This window comes from Macaca fascicularis, chromosome 11, assembly GCF_037993035.2.
Source record: "Macaca fascicularis isolate 582-1 chromosome 11, T2T-MFA8v1.1".
In the NCBI taxonomy this organism is placed as follows: domain Eukaryota; kingdom Metazoa; phylum Chordata; class Mammalia; order Primates; family Cercopithecidae; genus Macaca; species Macaca fascicularis.
Window position 1 is genome coordinate 117,241,947 of NC_088385.1, and position 20,964 is coordinate 117,262,910.

The 20,964-nt window shown below is 47.7% G+C and overlaps 1 protein-coding gene and 1 pseudogene across 8 annotated transcripts in view; both read right to left on the reverse strand.

Moving 5' to 3' along the window:
* Window positions 1-3,268: 3,268 nt before the first annotated feature.
* Window positions 3,269-4,297, reverse strand: LOC141408107 (uncharacterized; annotated as a pseudogene).
* An 856-nt stretch (window positions 4,298-5,153) lies between these two features.
* The window catches only part of ANAPC7 (anaphase promoting complex subunit 7), a 29,364-nt gene continuing 13,553 nt past the window's right edge, over window positions 5,154-20,964 (reverse strand). For 7 of the 8 annotated variants that reach the window (XM_065524803.1, XM_005572236.4, XM_045365922.2 and 4 more), the window contains 6 exons: window positions 19,547-19,689; window positions 15,433-15,550; window positions 13,858-14,054; window positions 9,529-9,753; window positions 7,738-7,888; window positions 5,154-6,007 (listed from right to left, as the gene is read on the reverse strand). In XM_065524803.1, coding sequence (XP_065380875.1) covers window positions 5,818-6,007; window positions 7,738-7,888; window positions 9,529-9,753; window positions 13,858-14,054; window positions 15,433-15,550; window positions 19,547-19,689 — 1,024 coding nt within the window. In that variant the 3' untranslated portion in view covers window positions 5,154-5,817. The remainder of the gene's footprint in view (window positions 6,008-7,737; window positions 7,889-9,528; window positions 9,754-13,857; window positions 14,055-15,432; window positions 15,551-19,546; window positions 19,690-20,964) is intronic. The other variant, XR_012420626.1, reaches the window with a different exon arrangement.

The following is a 20,964-nucleotide window of genomic DNA, read 5'->3' on the forward strand; positions in this document are numbered from 1 at the left end:
ACAGCACGGCCTCTTATTTATTTATTTTTTTTACACGGAGTCTCACTCTGTCGTCCCAGCTGAAGTGAAGTGGCACGATTTCGGTTCACTGCAACCTCCACCTCCTGGGTTCAAACAATTCTCCTGCCCCACCCTCCCAAGTAGCTGAAAATACAGGCCCCCACCACCACGCCCGGCTAATTTTTGTATTTTTAGTAGAGACGGGGTTTCACCGTGTTAGCCAGGATGGTCTCGATCTCCTGACCTCAGGTGACCCACCTGCCTTGGCCTCCCAAAGTGCTGGGATTACAGGCATGAGCCACCGTGCCTGGCAGAATATTTTTTATAATATATATAGTTAAGAAAAAGCACAAAACTATTTTTACAAAAGTAGAACCAGAAACTTATTTTGGGGAGAGACAATAAATTCAGTGGATTGGAAAGTACATGTATTTCTAATTTTATGCCTTTCATGGTTTAAATTTTTTTTTTTTGGAGAGGGTGTCACTGTTACCCAGGCTGGAGTACAGTGGTGCAAACACAGCTCATTGCAACCTCCACCTTCTGGGCTCAAGCGATCCTCCCACCTCAGCCTCCTAAGTAGCTCCCGTGTGCATTGAAGCTGGGACCATAGGGATGTATCACCATGCCCAGCTAATTTAAAAATTTTTTTGTAGACATGGGGTCTCACTATGTTGCCCAGGGTGGCCCTGAACTCCTGAGCTGAAGTGATCTGCCCATCTCGGCCTCCCAAAGTGCTGGAATTACAGATGTGAGCCACTGCAGCTGGCCTGAATTTTTTAAACCATGTGTAATTTTTTTTTTTTTTTTTTTGAGATGGAGTCTCGCTCTGTCACCCAGGCTGGAGTGCAGTGGCCGGATCTCAGCTCACTGCAAGCTCCGCCTCCCGGGTTCACGCCATTCTCCTGCCTCAGCCTCCCGAGTAGCTGGGACTACAGGCGTCCGCCACCACGCCCGGCTAGTTTTTTTTTTGTATTTTTTTTTTTTAGTAGAGACGGGGTTTCTACTAAACCCCGTGTTAGCCAGGATGGTCTCGATCTCCTGACCTTGTGATCCGCCCGTCTCGGCCTCCCAAAGTGCTGGGATTACAGGCTTGAGCCACCGCGCCCGGCCTAACCATGTGTAATTTTATGTAACACATATATATTACAAGTACACACCATATTTCACATAAATTAAGATGTGTTCACTGGGGTTATCCAGATGGCAGGCTTACAGGCCATTTTTTTTTTAATTGTCATAAAACATATATAACATAAAATGTGCGACCATCTGCACCATATCCAGAACTTGTTAAACATTCTAAGCAGAAATTCTGTCCCTATTAGAAACTAAGTCATTCCTTCCCCTCAGCTCCTGGCAGCCTCTAATTTACTTTCTGTCTTTATGAATCTGACTGTGCCAGGCACACCTCAGATTCATGGAGTCATACAGCATTTGTCATTTTGTGATTGGCTTCTACTACTTAGAATAACGTTCTCAAAGTTCCTCCACGTTGTAGCATGTGTCACTTGCCTTTACAAGGCTGAGTAATATTCCATTGTACCGAAAGACGCACCTTGGTTTGTTTATCCACTCATCTAAGGACACGTGGGTTGTTTCCACTTTTGCTACTGTGGACAGTGCTGCGTGGACATGGATGTGCAATCTTTTGGTGTTCCGGCTCTCACTTCTTCGGGTATACACCTGGAGGTGGAACGCTGGATCCTAAGGTAGTACTGTTTGAATTTCTGAATCGCCAGACTGTTCTCCACAGTGGTTGCAACACCTTAAATTCCCACCAGCAGTGCATGGTGGCACTGTTATTTTAAAATTCATGTTTTTGCCGGGCGCGGTGGCTCACGCCTGTAATCCCAGCACTTTGGGAGGCCGAGGCGGGCGGATCACTAGGTCAGGAGATCGAGACCACGGTGAAACCCCGTTTCTACTAAAAATACAAAAAATTAGCCGGGCGCGGTGGCGGGCGCCTGTAGTCCCAGCTACTCAGGAGGCTGAGGCAGGAGAATGGCGTGAACCCGGGAGGCGGAGCTTGCAGTGAGCCGAGATTGCGCCACTGCACTCCAGCCTGGGCGACAGAGCAAGACTCTGTCTCAAAAAAAAAAATAAAATAAAATAAAAATAAAAAAATAAAATAAAATAAAATTCATGTTTTCTTTTCATGGCTGCTGTGGAGGCTGCACTGTGGGCTTCTTGGTTTGTTCCTGACCTTGCTGGTGCCGAGTGCTGTGCTGCCAATGACCTTCCACAGCAATCTGGGAAAACCCCACACCCTAGACCAGGCTGGTGGTGGCCCAGGTGCGGCAGGGGCAGGGGTGCTGAGGTTGCCCAGGCCTGGAGGCGTCTGGACGGCAGACCTGCACCGCACCCCAAGAGGGGAGGTGACAACTGAGGCCACTCCTGCTGCCCTGGGGCAGAGAGGCTCCTGCAGAAAGTGGAAAACCTTAGTAAGGCACTTACCTCAATGGCCCCTCCCAGCACAGGGCTTCCTGGTGACCTGGCCACAGCCGTGCCTGGAGGACGAGGTGAGGTGCATGTGGAGTCTGGACTCACTGCCTGTCGTCAGCAGGGAATGCAGGCCTGAGCACAACCCCAGAGAGCTGCTCACAGGGCCAGCTCACCTGAGCTCTGGGAAGCAGCTCCGCACAGGCCCTGGCCTGCCACAGGTAAGCCGGTGTAGGACTGGGAACGCAGGAAGCCACAGGTGAGGCCTTTGGAGGCCGGTTCTTCCCACCCACGGGCAGCTGCAGAGTGTATCTCCTAAGGGCCCTCTGGGGTCAGGCCTGCAGCTGCTGGGAACTTCGAGCTCCCCTCTCCCAGGTTTCTCAATATTTGTTCAGGGAACACCTGCATAGAATAGAAGTCAGGGTGGGAAGTGAAAGCTGCAGACCGCTGGGCCTGGGCCAGGCCTCTGGATTCCAATAAAAGTTTGGTGCTGGGCCTGGGAACCTGCATCAGAGACGCATGCTCTAGTTTGCGGATTGCAGATTTGGGCAAAAGCTGGCCTCATTTCGAGGAATTCAGAGGCAGGAGTGTGGCCCCCAAGCTGTGGCTGCAGGGAGAGCTCCTGCCATCAGCCATGAGTAGGGTACACACCTATCAGGTTCCTGGAGCCCAGCAGGGGTTGAAAAGTGAAAAATGAAAGGTCTCACTGAAGGGCAAGGCTCACCCCGACTCTGGAGCCTGCCTCCCTGCTTGGCTGAGGGTCCTTCAGGGACAAGAGGGCTCCAGGAGGACAGAACCACCCCCAGCTCCCCAGGGAGGCCTGGCCAGCTGGCATTCCCCCTGTGAGGATGTCGCAAAGGGTGACACGCTGAACGCCACACGGGCTCATTTAGTCCTCACCCTAGGAGGCAGGGGAGGCAGCAGGGGCTGCATAGCTAACTGCCCCAGCAGCCCATGGGTTCTGAGGGTGCTTTTCAGACCCAGGTGGTCTCTGAACAATCTGGAAGGTAGAGAAATGACTCAGTTAAAACATCCCCATACTGGCACGTGGGACTCCAGAACCCAGAAAGAACTTGTGGTGACTGGGAATTTGGGGGCTGTCCTTGGTCAGGGGCCTGGTCTCCTGGCAGGTGGCTCGGCAGGAGAGGCACAGGGCTGAGCAGCCTGGTTCTGTCCCTGCCTCCTGGAGCTCCCTGCCCTTGAGGTTTTGGGTTAGTGAGAGTGACGGTGGCAGTGCCAAGAGACAGCTTCAGCCCCCTCCGAGCACCACTCTTTGATGCGGACCAAGTGTTTTCTCAATCCCGTGTGAGGTGGTTTCAGCTTCAGCCACCTCTTCCAACCTGGCTGTCACCTTGCGGCTGGAGCTGCAGGGAGAGGATCCGTCCTGGGAGGTGCTGGGCCGGAAGAGCCAAGATAGCACAGGGGCTCTCAGCAGAGCTGAGGGGCATGTCAAGGAAGGGGACGGTGGGAGGGTGCCAGCTGAGGACGATGCATGGGGCCTGGGCTCTGGGACCCTGATCCAGTGGATGTGAGTGTGGTGGCGAGCTTGCCATGCAGAGATGAGACTGCGTGGTGGGGCTGGGCTTCCTCCTAGAGTCAGGGGAAAGGCAAAGAGGCTTCGCCTCTCCTCTCTCATCACAGTAATGACAGGTCCTGGAGCTGAGGAAGCCCATGAGGTGAGGCTGCATCCGGGAGAGCATGTCTAGGCCAAGGGGCAGGCAGCTTCTTCTCCTGGCCGCACACTCACCTGGTGTGACCCCACTATCTGTGGGGCTTTTTTTTTTAAACACTGTCTCTGTCACCCAGGTTGGAGTACAGTGCAGATCCTGGCTCACTGCAACCTCCACCTCCTGGGTTTAAGCGATTCTCCTGCCTCAGTCTCCTGAGTATTGAGTAGCTGGGATCATAGGTGTGTACCACCACGGCCAGCTAATTTTTGTATTTTTAATAGAGAAGGGGTTTTGCCATGTTGGCCAGGCTGGTCTCAAACTCCTGGTCTCAAGTGATCCGCCTGCCTCGGCCTCCCAAAGTGATGGGATTACAGGTAAGCACACCCCGCCTTATATGTCTCTTCAGAGGTGGCTCAGATCAAGTGATGTTGTGCAGGCTTTGGGTTTTAGACCGACTCACAGAAACTTTTTGCCCATTTTAAATTGCAGTTATCAGATGTTCTGAGCTCATTAACTACTGTACACTTACAGTTTTTACATTTTAGGATACGACTTTCTATTGACATCTAATTTATATTTTGCAGCACCTTGGACTAAGTTTTGAATTTGGGATTAGCTGTGACACCCACCCCCCACCTCCGATTAATTGTATACTCAGAGCCATCGCAACTTAAGACACAAGGGAGAGGGTGTGGGAAGAAACTCCCAGCCCCAGAGCTCAGGGTATGACACTCAAGCTGACCAGTGACAGACTGCTGGAACCAGACCCCAATCTCCCAGCTGCAGCGAAAGAGCCAGGCAGACTCAGCTGAAATCTGGTCAAAGACTCTCAGGCTCCAGGGAAATTTACCTATCCAATATGCAAACAGATGAACCAGCTCAGGGTTCCTGAGCTTTCCAACCCTCCTGGCTCCCAACACTAGGGGAAGAAAGTCTATTTTTGGCAAATACTTCTGGGGCTGAATCAATGCATTCTGAGTAAGACAAAAATACTAAGAGTCTATTTTAAAAAGGGCTTCCATTCTGATCACCCCAACACCATGACTGTACAAACCAGTTTTATTAGGGAACTGCCCCAGGTGCATCTCTGTTCATGCTCTCATCACACCTGTTTCTCAGATCAGCCCAGGCTCGGAGGGAAGTTACCAGCTAAGCAAAGAGGAAAACTGTTCTGCAAAATAGCAACTGTCAGCTTAAGGCATTACTAACATTGCAGAAGGAAGCAAGATTACTAGGGACGTCTGGATAGCCCAGGACAGTGACTTCTGGGAACAGGAAGCTCCCTAGGGCCAGATCGTGCTGCCATCCAACTTGGGAGATGACACTATCGTGCTGGGATGGTGGGTAACTCTTTCAAACCCATCCATGTCACAGAACACTGTCTATTCCTTGAGCTTTTGGATTCAGAAATTAGTTATATAAAAAGTACTCTTGGCCCAGAAGCCCCAACATGTGTGTGGGTCTTGGGGCACTCCCTCAATCCTCCCTGGCTGGAGCAGGGGAGGATGGAGATACATGGAAGGTTGGTCAGGCTCTGTTTTAGAAATGAAGTCACGACTAGGAATCGGGAGCGAGGGGGCAGAGACCCCTGCTGCAATCACATGCTGAATCATTGTCCTCCTGAGAGCAGGCTCCTACGGTTCCTTCAGTCCACGGAAGTGCTCAGAGCAGGGCAGGCCAGTGCGGCCATGGAGCTGCCGCCCCCTCATTGCATGCCGAACCACTGCTCCTGGTCAGCCCACTGGGCCGCCTCACTGTCGCTGCCCTCCAGGTCCCCTTCTTCCCCACTCCCTTCCATGTCGTCCACATCCTCCTCCTGAGTGGCATCCGTGGGACTCTCCTCCTTCTCCATCTTCTGCATCCCCTCTAGAGACTTCTGGTCATTGGGGTCCAAACTAGGGGACAACAAAACAAAGGAGACGCCTGAATCTCTGCCTTGCTCTTGCTGGCTGATTCGTCATCTCCCTGGCCCGGCAGTGAAATGACTACACAGTCCCAGAGAATGTGCTAAAGCCTGGGCTCGCAACTCAGGCTTCCAAGGCTGGGTTGAGGGAGTCCACCACCAGAAGTGCAAAAAGGAGTCTTTTCCTAATTTTTAGAATGCTCAATTTGAGTTTTTCTCCACAAATTTCTTAAATTTTTTCATACCTATTACCCCTAGCATGCTGCTAGAGGCAGCTACCAGATAACACAAATGAAAAAGTGGCAAACAAACATTAACAGGTAAATTCAAATGTAATTCCCAGAAAGTTGGGTTTTTGAGCTACAGGGTTACAAAAAATAGGAATTTCTCTGAGTATAGGTGTCCCATGTTCTTATGATGTAATTAAACATATCAGTATTTCAGGAGCCAACCAAAAACATCACGCTGTACCATGGAACAGACTTGTAAACACCTAGGTTAGACCCCAGGACCCAAGGCTACCTCTACCCAAGCATTTGCATTTAGCAGCTGAGTGTCAGTACATATGCCACCCCCACCCCAAAGTTCAGAGCCTCTAGAACATTCATTTATTTGCCTCCTAAGCAATCTTTCCTCTTGCCTTGGTGACCATCACCCAAGCCAGCAGGTGTCCCACCCCTAGCAAACTCCACCTCTAATGGAAGTCTGGTATTTTATTTTCTCACTTGCTTCTGGGATTCTAAAAAGCAACTAAAACCCACGTTGGCACCCTGTTTCTACCGATACAAATGCGGACCGATCTGTAACATCTCCTCATCTCCTGGTTGAAGCCTTCCACATCCTGTACTCTGAAGCTGTCACCCAAACCCAGGGGTCTTGCCCTCTGGACTCCCATCTTCCCTTCTACAGACTGCTATGAAAGCCCTTAGCACGTTGTATGGTCAGTCTGCATGTCTGAGACTGACAGCTCCCGAAACATAGCATCTCCAGTCGTCACTGAGATCCTAGGCACACAAGTGGTGCTTAACTGTGCGCTGAACAACTGAATGTGATCAGACTCTATATTAAAGACAGCCCTTCACCATAACCTTACAGACACACAGACAACCCTCAAAGAAACCACTTCTGTATTAAACAGTAAGAATACCACTATTTATTTAGTATTTACTATGTACCAGGCACAGGGCTAAGAGCTTTACATGAAATAATCATTTAACCCTCATTCGATCATTTAATATCTAATAAGGTAGCTAGATATAAACAAGGAAATGTGTTAGTAACTTGCCCAAGATCACAGGTGGTGAAGGTAGTATTCAAAACTTCAGACCTCAAGTTCTTAATGACTACAGTAGATAGAAACATGGGAAAGTACTTACAATACTTTGATTTGAAAAAGAATATAAAATATATACTAGGTACAACCCTATAAAAATATGTGTGGGCAAGGACAGAAGATGAGCTATACAAATGAACACAGATGTTATAGTGGTGTGGGATGGTTAGGAGTGAAACAGTTCTCTAATGTTGTTAATATATTTTAAGAAAAATTTTTAGAAGTCATGAATCCACAAATAACTCCTCTACCATTACTATTATTATTCTGCTTTCAACCATGGACACAAAGTGTGTGTGTGTTTCCATAACTCCATAACTCCTGTGACGCAGCTCACTGCCTCCTCTACCCTCCTCAGTGGCCTTCCCCCAAGGGAGGCTAGTGCCTACCTTAGTGCTATACTATACTGGTCCATTGCCTCCTGATACTCATTGACAGCTACAAGGAAATCTCCTAGGATCCGATGCAGGACACAGTCACTCTGATTAGCCAGTGCGTTCCTCAGCAAAGCAATTCCATCTTCATATTTCTGTTCTCTGCCTGGTGGAATAAAAAAGACCCTCACTGTCCTACTTGAACATTTTGAAAATATATTCCCATCTTAAGTCACGTACAAAAAAAACACAACTACCATTCTGACAATCTCTTTGCAGACATCCTCAAGATAACACCGGTGCAACACAAAGCGAGGGCAAGCACACCTGATGTCCTATTCAGTTAAGAAATCTGCAGTTTGAATTACAATGTTTTAAATGGGCTCTTAACTTTATTTTTTTTATTTTTTTTTTGAGACGGAGTCTTGCTCTGTCACCCAGGCTGGAGCGCAGTGGCCGGATCTCAGCTCACTGCAAGCTCCGCCTCCCGGGTTTACGCCATTCTCCTGCCTCAGCCTCCGAGTAGCTGGGACTACAGGCGCCCGCCACCGCGCCCGGCTAGTTTTTTGTATTTTTAGTAGAGACGGGGTTTCACCGTGTTAGCCAGGATGGTCTCGATCTCCTGACCTCGTGATCCGCCCGCCTCGGCCTCCCAAAGTGCTGGGATTACAGGCTTGAGCCACCGCGCCCGGCCTTAATGGGCTCTTAACTTTAAAAAGCCAAATTGCATTTGCCAACTAGCCCAAATTCAATGAACCAAATTATGAGTTCATCATAAATCAGGACTGAAAAAAAAAAAAAAAAAAAACAGGGCCAAATGAGAAGTCATAAAATAATTCAGATAGCACCAAACAGTTCAAACTGGCTAAAACCAGTTAGTTAGATTCAGCTCAAACTAATTCAGGACAACTCAAACCAGATAACAGTGAGCCAAGGCTGGACGCAGCGGCTCACGCCTGTAATCCCACCACTTTGGGAGGCCGAGATGGGTGGATCACGAGGTCAGGAGTTCGAAACCAGCCTGGCCAATATGGTGAAACCCTGTCTCTACTAAAAAAAAAAGAAAAAAAATTAGCTGGGTGTGGTAGTGCATGGCTGTAGACCCAGCTACTCAGGAGGCTGAGGCAGAAAAATCGCTTGAACCTGGGAGGCGGAAGTTGCTGTGGGCTGAGATTGCGCCACTGCACTCCAGCCTGGGTGATAGAGCAAGAGGTCGTCTCAAAAAAAAAAAAAGAAAAAAAAAAAAAAAAAAAAAAAAAAAAAAAAAAAAGGCCGGGCGCGGTGGCTCAAGCCTGTAATCCCAGCACTTTGGGAGGCCGAGGCGGGCGGATCACAAGGTCAGGAGATCGAGACCACAGTGAAACCCCGTCTCTACTAAAAATACAAAAAATTAGCCGGGCGCGGTGGCGGGTGCCTGTAGTCCTAGCTACTCAGGAGGCTGAGGCAGGAGAATGGCGTGAACCCAGGAGGCGGAGCTTGCAGTAAGCCGAGATCGCGCCACTGCACTCCAGCCTGGGCAATAGCGTGAGACTCCATCTCAAAAAAAAAAAAAATAATAATAAAAAATAAAAAAAAAGTGAGCCAAACAGATACCAACCAATTATAGGTGGCTACAGCCAAGCCAAGCAGGTCTAAGCCAGCTACATTTGGTTGGGCTAAATATAAACCAATCCAAGCAGGCTCAGACCTGCTGCAAAACACACACACCTGTCTGGTCATCTGTAACTAGCTGGGACAAGGGTGTCCAATGAGGTCAGGTTTCATAAAAATTAATGATGAATAGGGCAGAAAATAAGACACACTTACTAAGCAGTTCTGCTTTTTTCACCACAGCCTTAATGTAATCTGGCCTTTGGGTCAGGGCTTTATCTAATAACGTTTTGGCTTTCTCCTGTGTCACTGGGTCTTCAAGACAAACGGTGGCTAAAAGGGTAAGGGTCTGTGCATTTGCTCCCAGAGTTTTGTAAACGTTGTTAGCCATTACCATTGCTTCTCGAATACTGTTGGAGGCTAAGTAACACTCGATAAGACCTGAAAAAAGTAAAACACATTAAGACATTCAATGCCATTACCACTTCAACCCATGCTTCCACTCTGACAGCTCTCCAAATTGCTAACCTTCAAAGTTTCAGACGAACGGCAGGCCAGGGGAAACTGATGGTGGGATTAGACAGGCAAGTGTGTTGATGGAATAGCTAAGAAGTGCTCTTCCCCAGAGCACTTGATGGATGTGGAAAAAGACTGCCTTCAAAGGCACCTTCAGTTTAGGGAAGGAAACAAGCACATGTAAGGAACTCACAGCATGTGAGCACCCCATCTGACCGCTGGAAGAATAAATGCGACACTAATGATTAGTTTGTCATATGGCCAAGAGATCAAAGTAGTGAGAGATGATGTTCCCAACAAAACCCAAGGTTTTGCTGCCTCTTAACAAGCTGTTATTCTCCAGCTGCATTCGGTCACCTGCAGGGCTAGGTTTAAGATGGAAGGCTCCTAGGGTCTTTTTTTTTTGAGATGGAGTTTCGCTCTTGTTGCCCAGGCTGGAGTGCAATGGCACCATCTCCACTCACTGCAACCTCCGCCTCCCGGGTTCAAGTGATTCTCCTCCCTCAGCCTCCCGGGTAGCTGGGATTACAGGCATGCGCCACCATGCCCGGCTAGTTTTGTATTTTTAGTAGAGACGGGGTTTCTCCATGTTGGTCAGGCTGGTCTCGAACTCCTGACCTCAGGTGATCCGCCTAGCTTGGCCTCCCAAAGTGCTGGGATTACAGGTATGAGCCACCGTGCCTGGCCTGGCTCCTAGAGTCTTTAAGTGAATTTCCAGTTTGACAAATAAAGGACTTATTGTCAAGCAACCTAGGGAGAAAGACTCTTTTATTTGAAACATAACAGCTGTCTCAAAAGGCACTTGCTGAGGGCTTCCCTAAACTAGATCAAGAATACTTTATCAGGTGCACCAAACAGACTGGAACTGGCAGCCCTTGCCTCTTTCCACACCCACAGCGAGATGTCCTATGAGGAGGCCACCTTGAGAAGAGTCAACTCTCAACTCTTCACGCCAAGAAGTTGAGGAGAACAGAGGAATAACTTTTTGGCACAAAGCGCTCATCAAAACAAAAAAACAGCTTAAACCCCAAACCCACACAATCCTTGGCAGATTTTCTCTGCATACTCCTCCACCCTAGCAGCATTTATAACATTCATGCACACCCTTCCACACACTACGGTTACTTAACCAGAAATTATCTAACTCTTTTTTTTTTTTTTTAAGAAACAGTCTTGCTCTGTCATCCAGGCTGGAGTGCAGTGGTGATATCTCAGCTCACTGCAACCCATGTCTCCTGGGTTCAAGCGATTCTCCTGCCTCAGCCTCCCAAGTAGCTGGGACTACAGGTGTGTGCCACCACGCAAGGCTAAATTTTTTTCTATTTTTAGTAGAGATGGTATTTCGCCATGTTGGCCAGGCTGGTCTCGAACTCCTGACCTCAGCTGATCCACTGGCCTCGGCCTCCCAAAGTGCTGGGATTACAGGCGTGAGCCACCACACCTGGCCAACTACCTAACTCTTAATCCATGCTGGATTCCACACACAGTTGTTTGCAATTACTTATTGAATAGTTTTAATTCCCTGCTAAAGCCCTACTGGAGCTTAAGAAGAAAACAGAATGCACTTGCCTAACCTAAACCTCTACCAGCAAAAGAAGGAAGCTCCCACTGGAAACTGTAAGAAACCTCAAAGGGTGTAGTCAGAGTTGCCCTGACCCAAATCTCCAAATGGCAGCTTAAGAAGCCTCACTGGCCAACTGGGAAACATCTGCTGTCCAAATATTAGAGGACAGGCTATTCAACTGCATCCCTGATCTCTGGTGAAATAAGCATGCAGTATAATGGAATTAACATGATAACAGCAGCTGGGAAGATAGGGAAGTTACAGTTTCAGGATCAAGAAGTTAATCTGAAATCAATGGCTAGTTTGCTAGAGCTTCTTTAAAAACAAAGACAATCCTCTTTCCCCCCAACAAATCCAGAGGCATAGCTCTCTGGCTATATAAGCAGATCTGTTCTCTTTCCCAACATCCAAATTTTATTTCTCAAATTTGAACTCATCTTCCTGTTAAGAGCAAATCACTCCTAGACTCCTGGGTATATTTTTAAGTGCTTATAAAAATATGTTTTGGAGGAACTGCATCTTGTAAGATCTATTTTAATGTCTGTGGCTGAGTCACCAAACGTTGCTGAAGCTGGCACAGGTCCTTTGAACTCCTAGGGTCAGTTCACATGAACTTAAAATATTACGTAACAAAACAAAGTTGGGCCCCGATTGTGCCCACTCTGGAGGTCACAATGAACAGACCCATTCCCACAGCCAACACTATCATACGGATGTGGAGTTATCCCATGAGTACTAACTCTGGCCCAAGGTAAGATGGCCACAAAAAAGAATAGGCCTAACAGGCCATGTACAGTGGGGCTCATGCCTGTAATCCCAGCACCTTAGGAGGCCGAGGTGGGCAGATCACTTGAGCCCAGGAGTTTGGGACCAGCCTGGCTAACATGGCGCAACCCCGCCTCTACTAAAAATACAAAAATTAGCTGGGTGTGGTGGTGCACGCCTGTAATCCCAGCTACTCAGGAGGCTGAGGCAGGAGAATCACTTAAATCCAGGAAGCAGATGTTGCAGTGAGCTGAGATTGCATGGCTGCACTCCAGCCTGGGCGACAGAGTGAGATTCTATCTCAAATAAAAATAAAAAAAATAGGCCGGTTGTGGTGGCTCATGCCTGTAATCCCAGCACTTTGGGAGGCTGAGGCAGGGAGATCATGAGGTCAGGAGTTCGAGACCAGCCTAGCCAACATGGTGAAACCTCATATCACTAAAAAATACAAAAATTAGCCAGGTGTGGTGGTGGGCGCCTGTAATCCCAGCTACTTGAGAGGCTGAGGCAGGAGAATCGTTTGAACCTGGAAGGTGGAGGCTGCAGTGAGCCAAGATCATGCCATTGCACTCTAGCCTGGGCAACAGGGTAAGGCTCTGTCTCAAAAAAAAAACAAGGCCTGGGCATAGTGGCTCATGCCTGTAATCCCAGCACTTTGGGAGGCCGAGGTGGGCAGATCACGAGGTCAGGAGATTGAGACCAGCCTGGCTAGCACAGTGAAACCCTATCTCTACTAAAACTACAAAAAATTAGCCGGGTGTGGTGGCTGGGAGTCTGTGGTCCCACATGCTCAGGAGGCTGAGGCAGGAGAATGGCATTAACCCGGGAGGTGGAGCTTGCAGTGAGCCAAGATTGTGCCACTGCACTCCAGCCTGGGCAACAAAGTGAGACTCTGTCTCGGAAAAAAAAAAAAAAAGGAATTAAAAAAAAAATAGGCAAACTAAGTGATCTCGCATGGTGCCTGACACAGAGAGATTCATATTAATGAGTATGCCACATTGGATGGGGGCGAGGGGTGGGAGGACAAAAAAAAAACCCCATCCCAACTCTCCCCTCACCAAAAACCAGAAAAAAAAAATCAGAAAAAATGGATTCTGAAAGTACAGGGTGACAAATCCATTGAAAGCCCTAAATAAATGTAAAATGCCTAGTGCAGTGGTTCCCAAACTTGTCTGCACATTGGTAACACCTGGGGACCTCCAGAAATGTCAATGTCTATTCCCAACTCCATATATTTCCATCTACATTGGAGAGATGCAACATCAGGATTTGAAAAGCTTCCCCAGATGATTTTTTTTTTTTTGGGAGGGAGTCTCACTCTGTTGCCAGGCTGCAGTGCAGTGGTGTGATCTCAGTTCACTGAAACCTCTGCCTCCCAGGTTCAAGCAATTCTCCTGCCTCAGCCTCCCAAGTAGCTGGGACTACAGGCGTGTACCACCATGCCTAGCTAATTTTTGTATTTTTAGTAGATGCGGGGTTTCACCACGTTGGCCAGGATGGTCTCAATCTCTTGACCTCGTGATCCGCCCGGTCTCAGACTCCCAAAGTGCTGAGATTACAGGCATGAGCCACCACATCCGGCCAGCTTCCCCAGATTATTCTAACAGAGTTTGGGAAGTGCTGGCCTAATGAAACCTTCCGTCTGAGGACTGTTGCCACACCCACAGATTCATACCATTCACCTGTGTTTTCTATCTTACCTTCATAACAATCTAAGCGACAAGGTGCGAGCCGTATGGCCTCCCGAAAGTGGATTATTGCTTCTTGGACTCTGCCCATGTTCCTAAGTGCTGCTCCCTTAAGTAGCAAAGCTTGCACACTATTACTGTTCAGCTGAATGGCCTTGGCTCCTAAATAGAGGGCCCGTGAGTAGCGTTTGCTATAGAAGCTGTGACAGCTGGAGACAACAAAAAAACAACAAAAAAACCCCAGAAGTTATTTAAGAGAAGACTACAAAGAAACTTCATCCAAAAATCATATTGAAGGCCCTGAACATAATCCTTATTCCAAACCACACTTACAGTTTTAACCTATGATATTAGTAGAAAAGCAAAACAAACCAAAAAATCCACTAAATATTTATTTTTAAGGGGAAATCTTGATACGGAAGGGACAAATTATGAAAAAGAACCTATGATCTAGATATTAGTTATTAGCAGAGAGGCATTAGGAGAATTTGTAAAGCCAGGTTAATAACAAAGGAGCATCTTCTGGCCCCATCACTGATGGCTCAGTACTAAGCACAACGCATTCACCAGCTCAGTTAATGCTTAACCCTAGAAGGAGAGGTTATTAGCCCATTTTCCAAATGAGAATACAGACCTAGATAGATAAATAATGCATCCAGAGTCATAAACCATGATTTGAATCCAGGACTGATTATCCTTTTAAAAATATATACATATACTTATATGTGTGTGTGTGTGTGTATATATATATAGAGAGAGAGAGACAGAGAGACAGAGAGAGAGAGAGAGAGAGAGAGAGAGAGAGAGAGAGAGAGATTGAGAGAGAGAGAGTCTTGCTACACTGCCCAGGCTGGTCTCAAACTCCTGGCCTCAAGTAATTACCTCTTTTAATTTTATTTATTTATTTCTGAGACAAAAACTCACTCTGCTACCCATCTGGAATGCAGTGGCACGATCTTGGCTCACTGCAACCTCTGACTCCTGGGTTCAAGCGATTCTCCTGTCTCAGCCTCCCGAGTAGCTGGGATTACAGGCGTGCGCCACCATGCCCGACTTTTTTTTTTTTTTTTTAGATGGAGTCTTGCTCTGTCACCTAGGCTGGAGTGAAATGGTGTGATCTTGGCTCACTGCAACCTCTGCCTCCCAGATTCAAGCAATTCTCCTGCCTCAGCCTCCCAAGTAGCTGGGATTACAGATGCCTACCACCGTACCTGGCTAATTTTTGTATTTTTAGTAGAGATGGGGTTTCATCATGTTGGTCAGGATAGTTTCAAACTCCTGACCTCAAGCGATCCACCCACCTTGGCCTCCCAAAGTGCTGGGATTACAGGCGTGAGCCACCGCACACAACTTTTGTATTTTTAGTAGAGACGGGTTTTGCCACGATGGCCAGGCTCGTCTCGAACTCCTGGCCTCAAGCAATCCGCCTGTCTCAGTCTCCCAAAGTGTTGAGATTACAGGCATGAGCCATCATGCCTAGCCAGGCGATTACCTCTTAAACCTGAGCTTTCAATTTATATTCTCTTCAGGAGCAACCACAATCTCTTAATCTCCTGACAACTGGGGAGAAAGAAGGCATAATCATACCCAGAAACCACCCACGGTTCTGCATGCTGATCAGAGATATTGAAAAGGCGGCATCCAAGGTTCTCAACATCCTCCAGCCGCCCTTCTCGTGCCAATAGGTAGCCATATACATCCATTCCTAGAAAAGGAGGACACAGAAGAGGTGTTTTAAGCAGAGAAGCAGGGGTCCCACATACAGGAGTAGCACCCAATATCAGACCCCATGTTGAGGCCCCAGCTCCTGCAGGGGCTAAGCCCTTTCCACCATCACAGGCTCCTCCCACTACTATTTCCAGTTTCCTACAAAGTGACTATTAAAATGCAAAACCCAGGCCGGGAGCAGGGGCTCACACCTGTAATCCCAGCACTTTAGGAAGTCAAGGCAGGTGGATCATGAGGTCAGGAGATCAGGACCATCCTGGCTAACACAGTGAAACCCTGTCTCTACTAAAAACACAAAAAATTAGCCGGGCATAGTGGCACGTGCCTGTACTCCCAGCTACTTGGGAGGCTGAGGCAGGAGGATCACTTGAACCAGGAAGGCGTAGGTTGCAGTGAGCCGAGATCACGCTACTGCATTGCCTGGGCAACAGACTGAGACTCTGCCTCCAAAAAAAAAAAGAAAATGCAAAACCCAGCTGGGCATGGTGGCTCACACCTGTAATCCTGGCACTCTGGGTGGCGGAGGCAGGAGTATCACCTGGGCCCAGAAGTTCAAGACCAGCCTGGGCAATATGGTAAGACCCTGTTCTCCACATAAATTTTAAAATATTAGCCAAGTGGTTGGGTGTGGTGGCTCATGCCTGTAAACCCAGCACTTTGGGAGGCTGAGGCAGGCAGATCACGAGGTCAGGAGTTCGAGAACAGGCTAACAGGTGAAATCCCATCTCTACTAAAAATACAAAAATTACCTGGGCATGGTGGCGTGTGCCTGTAATCCCAGCTACTCAGGAGGCTGAGGCAGGAGAATCGCTTGAACCAGAGAGGCGGAGGTTGCAGCGAGCCGAATCACACCATTGCACTCCAGCCTTGGCTACAGAGCGAGACTCCATCTCAAGAAAAAAGAAGGGCCAGGCGTGGTGGCTCATGCCTGTAATCCCAGCACTTTGGGAGGCCAAGGCAGGTGGATGACGAGGTCAGGAGTTCAAAACCAGCCTGGCCAAGATGGTGAAACCCCGTCTCTACTAAAAATACAAAAAATTAGCTGGGTACAGTGGCAGGCGCCTGTAATCCCAGCTACTTGAGAGGCTGAGGCAGGAGAACTGCTTGAATTCGGAGGGCGGAGGCTGCAGTGAGCCGAGATTGCACCACTGTACTCCAGCCTGGGCGGCAGAGTAAGACTATGTCTAAAAAAGTAAATAAATAAAATAAAATAAAAAGAAAAAAAAATTAGCCAAGCACAGTGGCACATGCCTTTGGTCCCAGCTAGTCAGGAGGCTAAGGCAGGAGGATTGCTTGTGCCCAGGAGGTCAAGGCTGCAGTGAGCTATGTTTGAGCCACTCCAGCCTGAGTGACAGAGTGAGACCCTGTCTCTAACAACAAAAACAAAACCAAAAACCAAAGGAGGCTGGGCATGGTGACTCACGCCTATAATCCCAGCACTTTGGGAGGCCGAGTCGGGAGTTCAAGACCAGCCTGGCCAAGGTGGTGAAACATTGTCTCTACTAAAAATACAAAAACTTGCTGGGCATGGTGGCACACACTTGTAATCCCAGCTACTCAAGAGGCTGAGGCAGAGAACTGCTTAAACCCGGGAGGTGGAGGTTGCAGTGAGCCGAGATCGCGTCACTGCACTCCAGACTGGGTGATAGAGTGAGACTCTGTCTCACAAAAAAAAAAAAAGACAAAACAAAAAAACAAAGGAGCAGAACAACCTACCTCACAATTTGAAAGCCTGCAATTTTCAGGAAGTGTTTGCCCCTCTCTCCTGTGGCGTGATATACAGCTACCCGAACCCAACCCAACCAGAAAAGGCCCAAAAAAAGGCATCAAGTAAGGTTTCTCTTTCAAGAGTTCTAGACCATCAGAAACATGCTGCTGAAAAGCCAGTCAGTCTCAGAAAAAGTTGGCCTATTCCCAAAAAACTTGTAGTTCTATCCAAAATGTAGTTCATTAAAGATCACCACCTCGGCCAGGCGCAGTGGCTCAAGTCTGTAATCCCAGCACTTTGGGAGGCCGAGGCGGGCGGATCACGAGGTCAGGAGATCGAGACCATCCTGGCTAACCCGGTGAAACCCCGTCTCTCCTAAAAAATACAAAAAACTAGCTGGGCAAGGTGGCGGGCGCCTGTATACAGTCCCAGCTACTCGGGAGGCTGAGGCAGGAGAATGGCGTAAACCCGGGAGGCGGAGCTTGCAGTGAGCCGAGATCCGGCCATTGCACTCCAGGCTGGGCAACAGAGCGAGACTCCGTCTCAAAAAAAAAAAAAAGATCACCGCCTCAGGCTGGGCACAGTGGCTCAGGCCTGTAATCCCAACACTTAGGGAGACTGAGGCAGGTGGATTACCTAAGGTCAGGAGCTGCAGACCATCCTGGCTAACATGGTGAAACTCCCGTCTCCTCTAAAAAAAATACAAAAATTAGTTGGGTGTGGTGGCGGGCACCTATAATCCTGGCTACACGGGAGGCTGAGGTGGGAGAGTCACTTTAACCAGGAGGCGGAGGTTGCAGTGAGCCAAGATTGTGCCACTGCACTCCTGCCTGGGCGACAAGAGTGAAACTCCGTCTCAAACAAACAAGCAAACAAAAAATCACTGCCTCTCCCCAGCCCCCGTTTTATTCTCACCCACATTCTATAAAAAGGGACCTATGCTCACTGTTACCTATCTCTTGCCACCATTCTCTTCCATCCCTTGTTATCCCCCTTCAGATTCCCATGAAAATTCCTCTCAAGCCAAGATTACTACAATGCTCCTGCTGGCTCCTGGGCCTTGGTCTGAGATTCCAAGCTGCCAGCTGCTGCCAGACTAGTATTTCTAAAACAACATTTTCATCATGGGTGCAGGGAGCTTGCAGAAGAGGAATAAGCACTTGAGGCGAGAGGGAGATCTTGTGCAAACAAATCCATTTTTCTAGATCTGTTTCCTCATCTAAATGCTTGGGATGGCCCCTTCCTAGCTCCGCCATTCCCCTGGGTTAAGAGCTCACAAGACTGTTTATTGTCACAAGGCCTTGTTTTTCTGATGGCCTTTTTTGGGCCTTTACAAATAGACAGCATATCTATCTGACCTTATTTCCCACTATTCCTGAGTACTCACTGCCAGTGTCCCAACTGCCATCTCTTGGAGGTCCCTGTGAAGATTACCTGTCACCTGCAATCTTTTTTAAGATCAGTGATTTTTCTGTTGTTCACGCCTAATTACTGTCTTTAATCACCTTATCCCTTTCTTATTCCTTTTTAATTATACTAAGGATACGGTAAAACAAAATTCCCTAAAAGGATATTATGGTTTTAGGGATGCCATCCAAATTCTCAGTCAGGCACATCATAAATTTGTAAGTCATAAAGAGGAGCTATGATCCCCTCAAAAGAAAAAAAGCCAAATAATGATCTGTGGGGAGAAGACACTTGAATTCAATCAAAAACAACTGCTTAAATGGAATTACCTAAGTGTTAGAAACATGTGTCATGACCTAAAAAAACTAAAAGACTACTATAAGTTTTATACACTATTTCTGGGCCGGGCGCGGTGGCTCACGCCTGTAATCCCAGCACTTTGGGAGGCCGAGGCGGGCGGATCACAAGGTCAGGAGATCGAGACCACGGTGAAACCCCTTCTCTACTAAAAATTACAAAAAATTAGCCGGGCGCGGTTGTGGGCGCCTGTAGTCCCAGCTACTCGGGAGGCTGAGGCAGGAGAATGGCGTAAACCCGGGAGGCGGAGCTTGCAGTGAGCCGAGATCGCGCCACTGCACTCCAGCCTGGGCTGGGCGACAGAGCGAGACTCCGTCTCCAAAAAAAAAAAAAAAAAAAAAGAAACATGTGTCATGACCTAAAAAAACTAAAAGACTACTATAAGTTTTATACACTATTTCTATGAAACTTGGTATCGAGCATTCATGCTGCATATTCTCCCTATTATCTCTGATCCCCCTCAACAACAGCCACTGTCTTCCTGCCCCAAGAATTACTTACCTTTTATCAGATAAGGATCCAACATCTGTGCCTGTTCAAACTTGAGGACAGAGTTTTTATTGTCTCCGGCTCTGAAGTACAGATCTGCTAAGCTTCCCAGTAGGTCCACGTTATCTCGTAATAAGGATTTTTTCTCTAGTGAACTTTAAGATATTTATTAAACACTGAACCTTTAAATCTATTATAAATCCTCTTAGTTGTTGAATCTGGATTTAGTTGTTGAATCTGGATGATTGGTCATACAGATAGTATTTTCTTTTGCATAAATATAAAAGTCTTCATAATAAAAAACTTTAAGCTTATGACTTTAAAAAAAGTTATACAGGACAGGATAGCAAAAATACAGAATAAAGCAGAAATCTCTCAGTACAAACAAATAACTTTGTGGTGGCAGTTCTTCAGAACACAACATACGCTACATGGTGTTAAAAGTAATGTCATTCACAAGTGACACCTATTTATTACTCAAGTAAATGACTTTGCATAACACAAGCCCAGGCCGGGCGCGGTGGCTCAAGCCTGTAATCCCAGCACTTTGGGAGGCCGAGACGGGTGGATCACGAGGTCAGGAGATCGAGACCATCCTGGCGAACACAGTGAAACCCCGTCTCTACTAAAACTACAAAAAAAAAAAACTAGCCGGGCGAGGTGGTGGGCGCCTGTAGTCCCAGCTACTTGGGAGGCTGAGGCAGGAGAATGGCGGGAACCCGGGAGGCGGAGCTTGCAGTGAGCTGAGATCCGGCCACTGCACTCCAGCCTGGGCGACAGAGCGAGACTCCGTCTCAAAAAAAAAAAAAAAAAAAAAAAAAAAAAAACACACAAGCCCAAGCCTCTTCTTGTCCTTGAACTTTATCTGAATATAAAGAAAATCCCTAGTCCCAAGAAGGCAAGCCAGGTTAGATGTTGCAATAAACTAAGCTTCTGGTGAGTGCAAAATGATTTTCTTCCACAAGGCCAGACATAGTGGCTCACGTCTATAATCCCAGTACTTTGGGAAGCCCAGGTGGGAGAATCACTTGAGCCCAGGAATTCAAGACCAGCTTGGGCAACATGGTGAAATCCCATCTCTACAAAAAAAAATACGAAAATTAGCTGGGTGTGGTGGCGTGCACCTGTAGTCCCAGATAATCAGGAGGTTGAGCAGGGGGATAGTTTGAGCCCAGGAGATTGACAGGTCAAGGCTACACTGAGCTGTGACTATGCCACTGCACTCCAGCCTGGGTGAGAGAGAGAGAAATCTTGTCTCGAAAAAAACAAAAAAATGACACACCAAGGTAGCCGGCTTTGCTTTGCAAGGGTTACTACCTATGCAGGTGCAGAGCTAAACTCAGTCAGATTTATATTTTTACAGGTCCCCAACAGAGATGATTACATGATTATATTTGGGACCATTCAGTGTAAAAGACTAACACATCCCA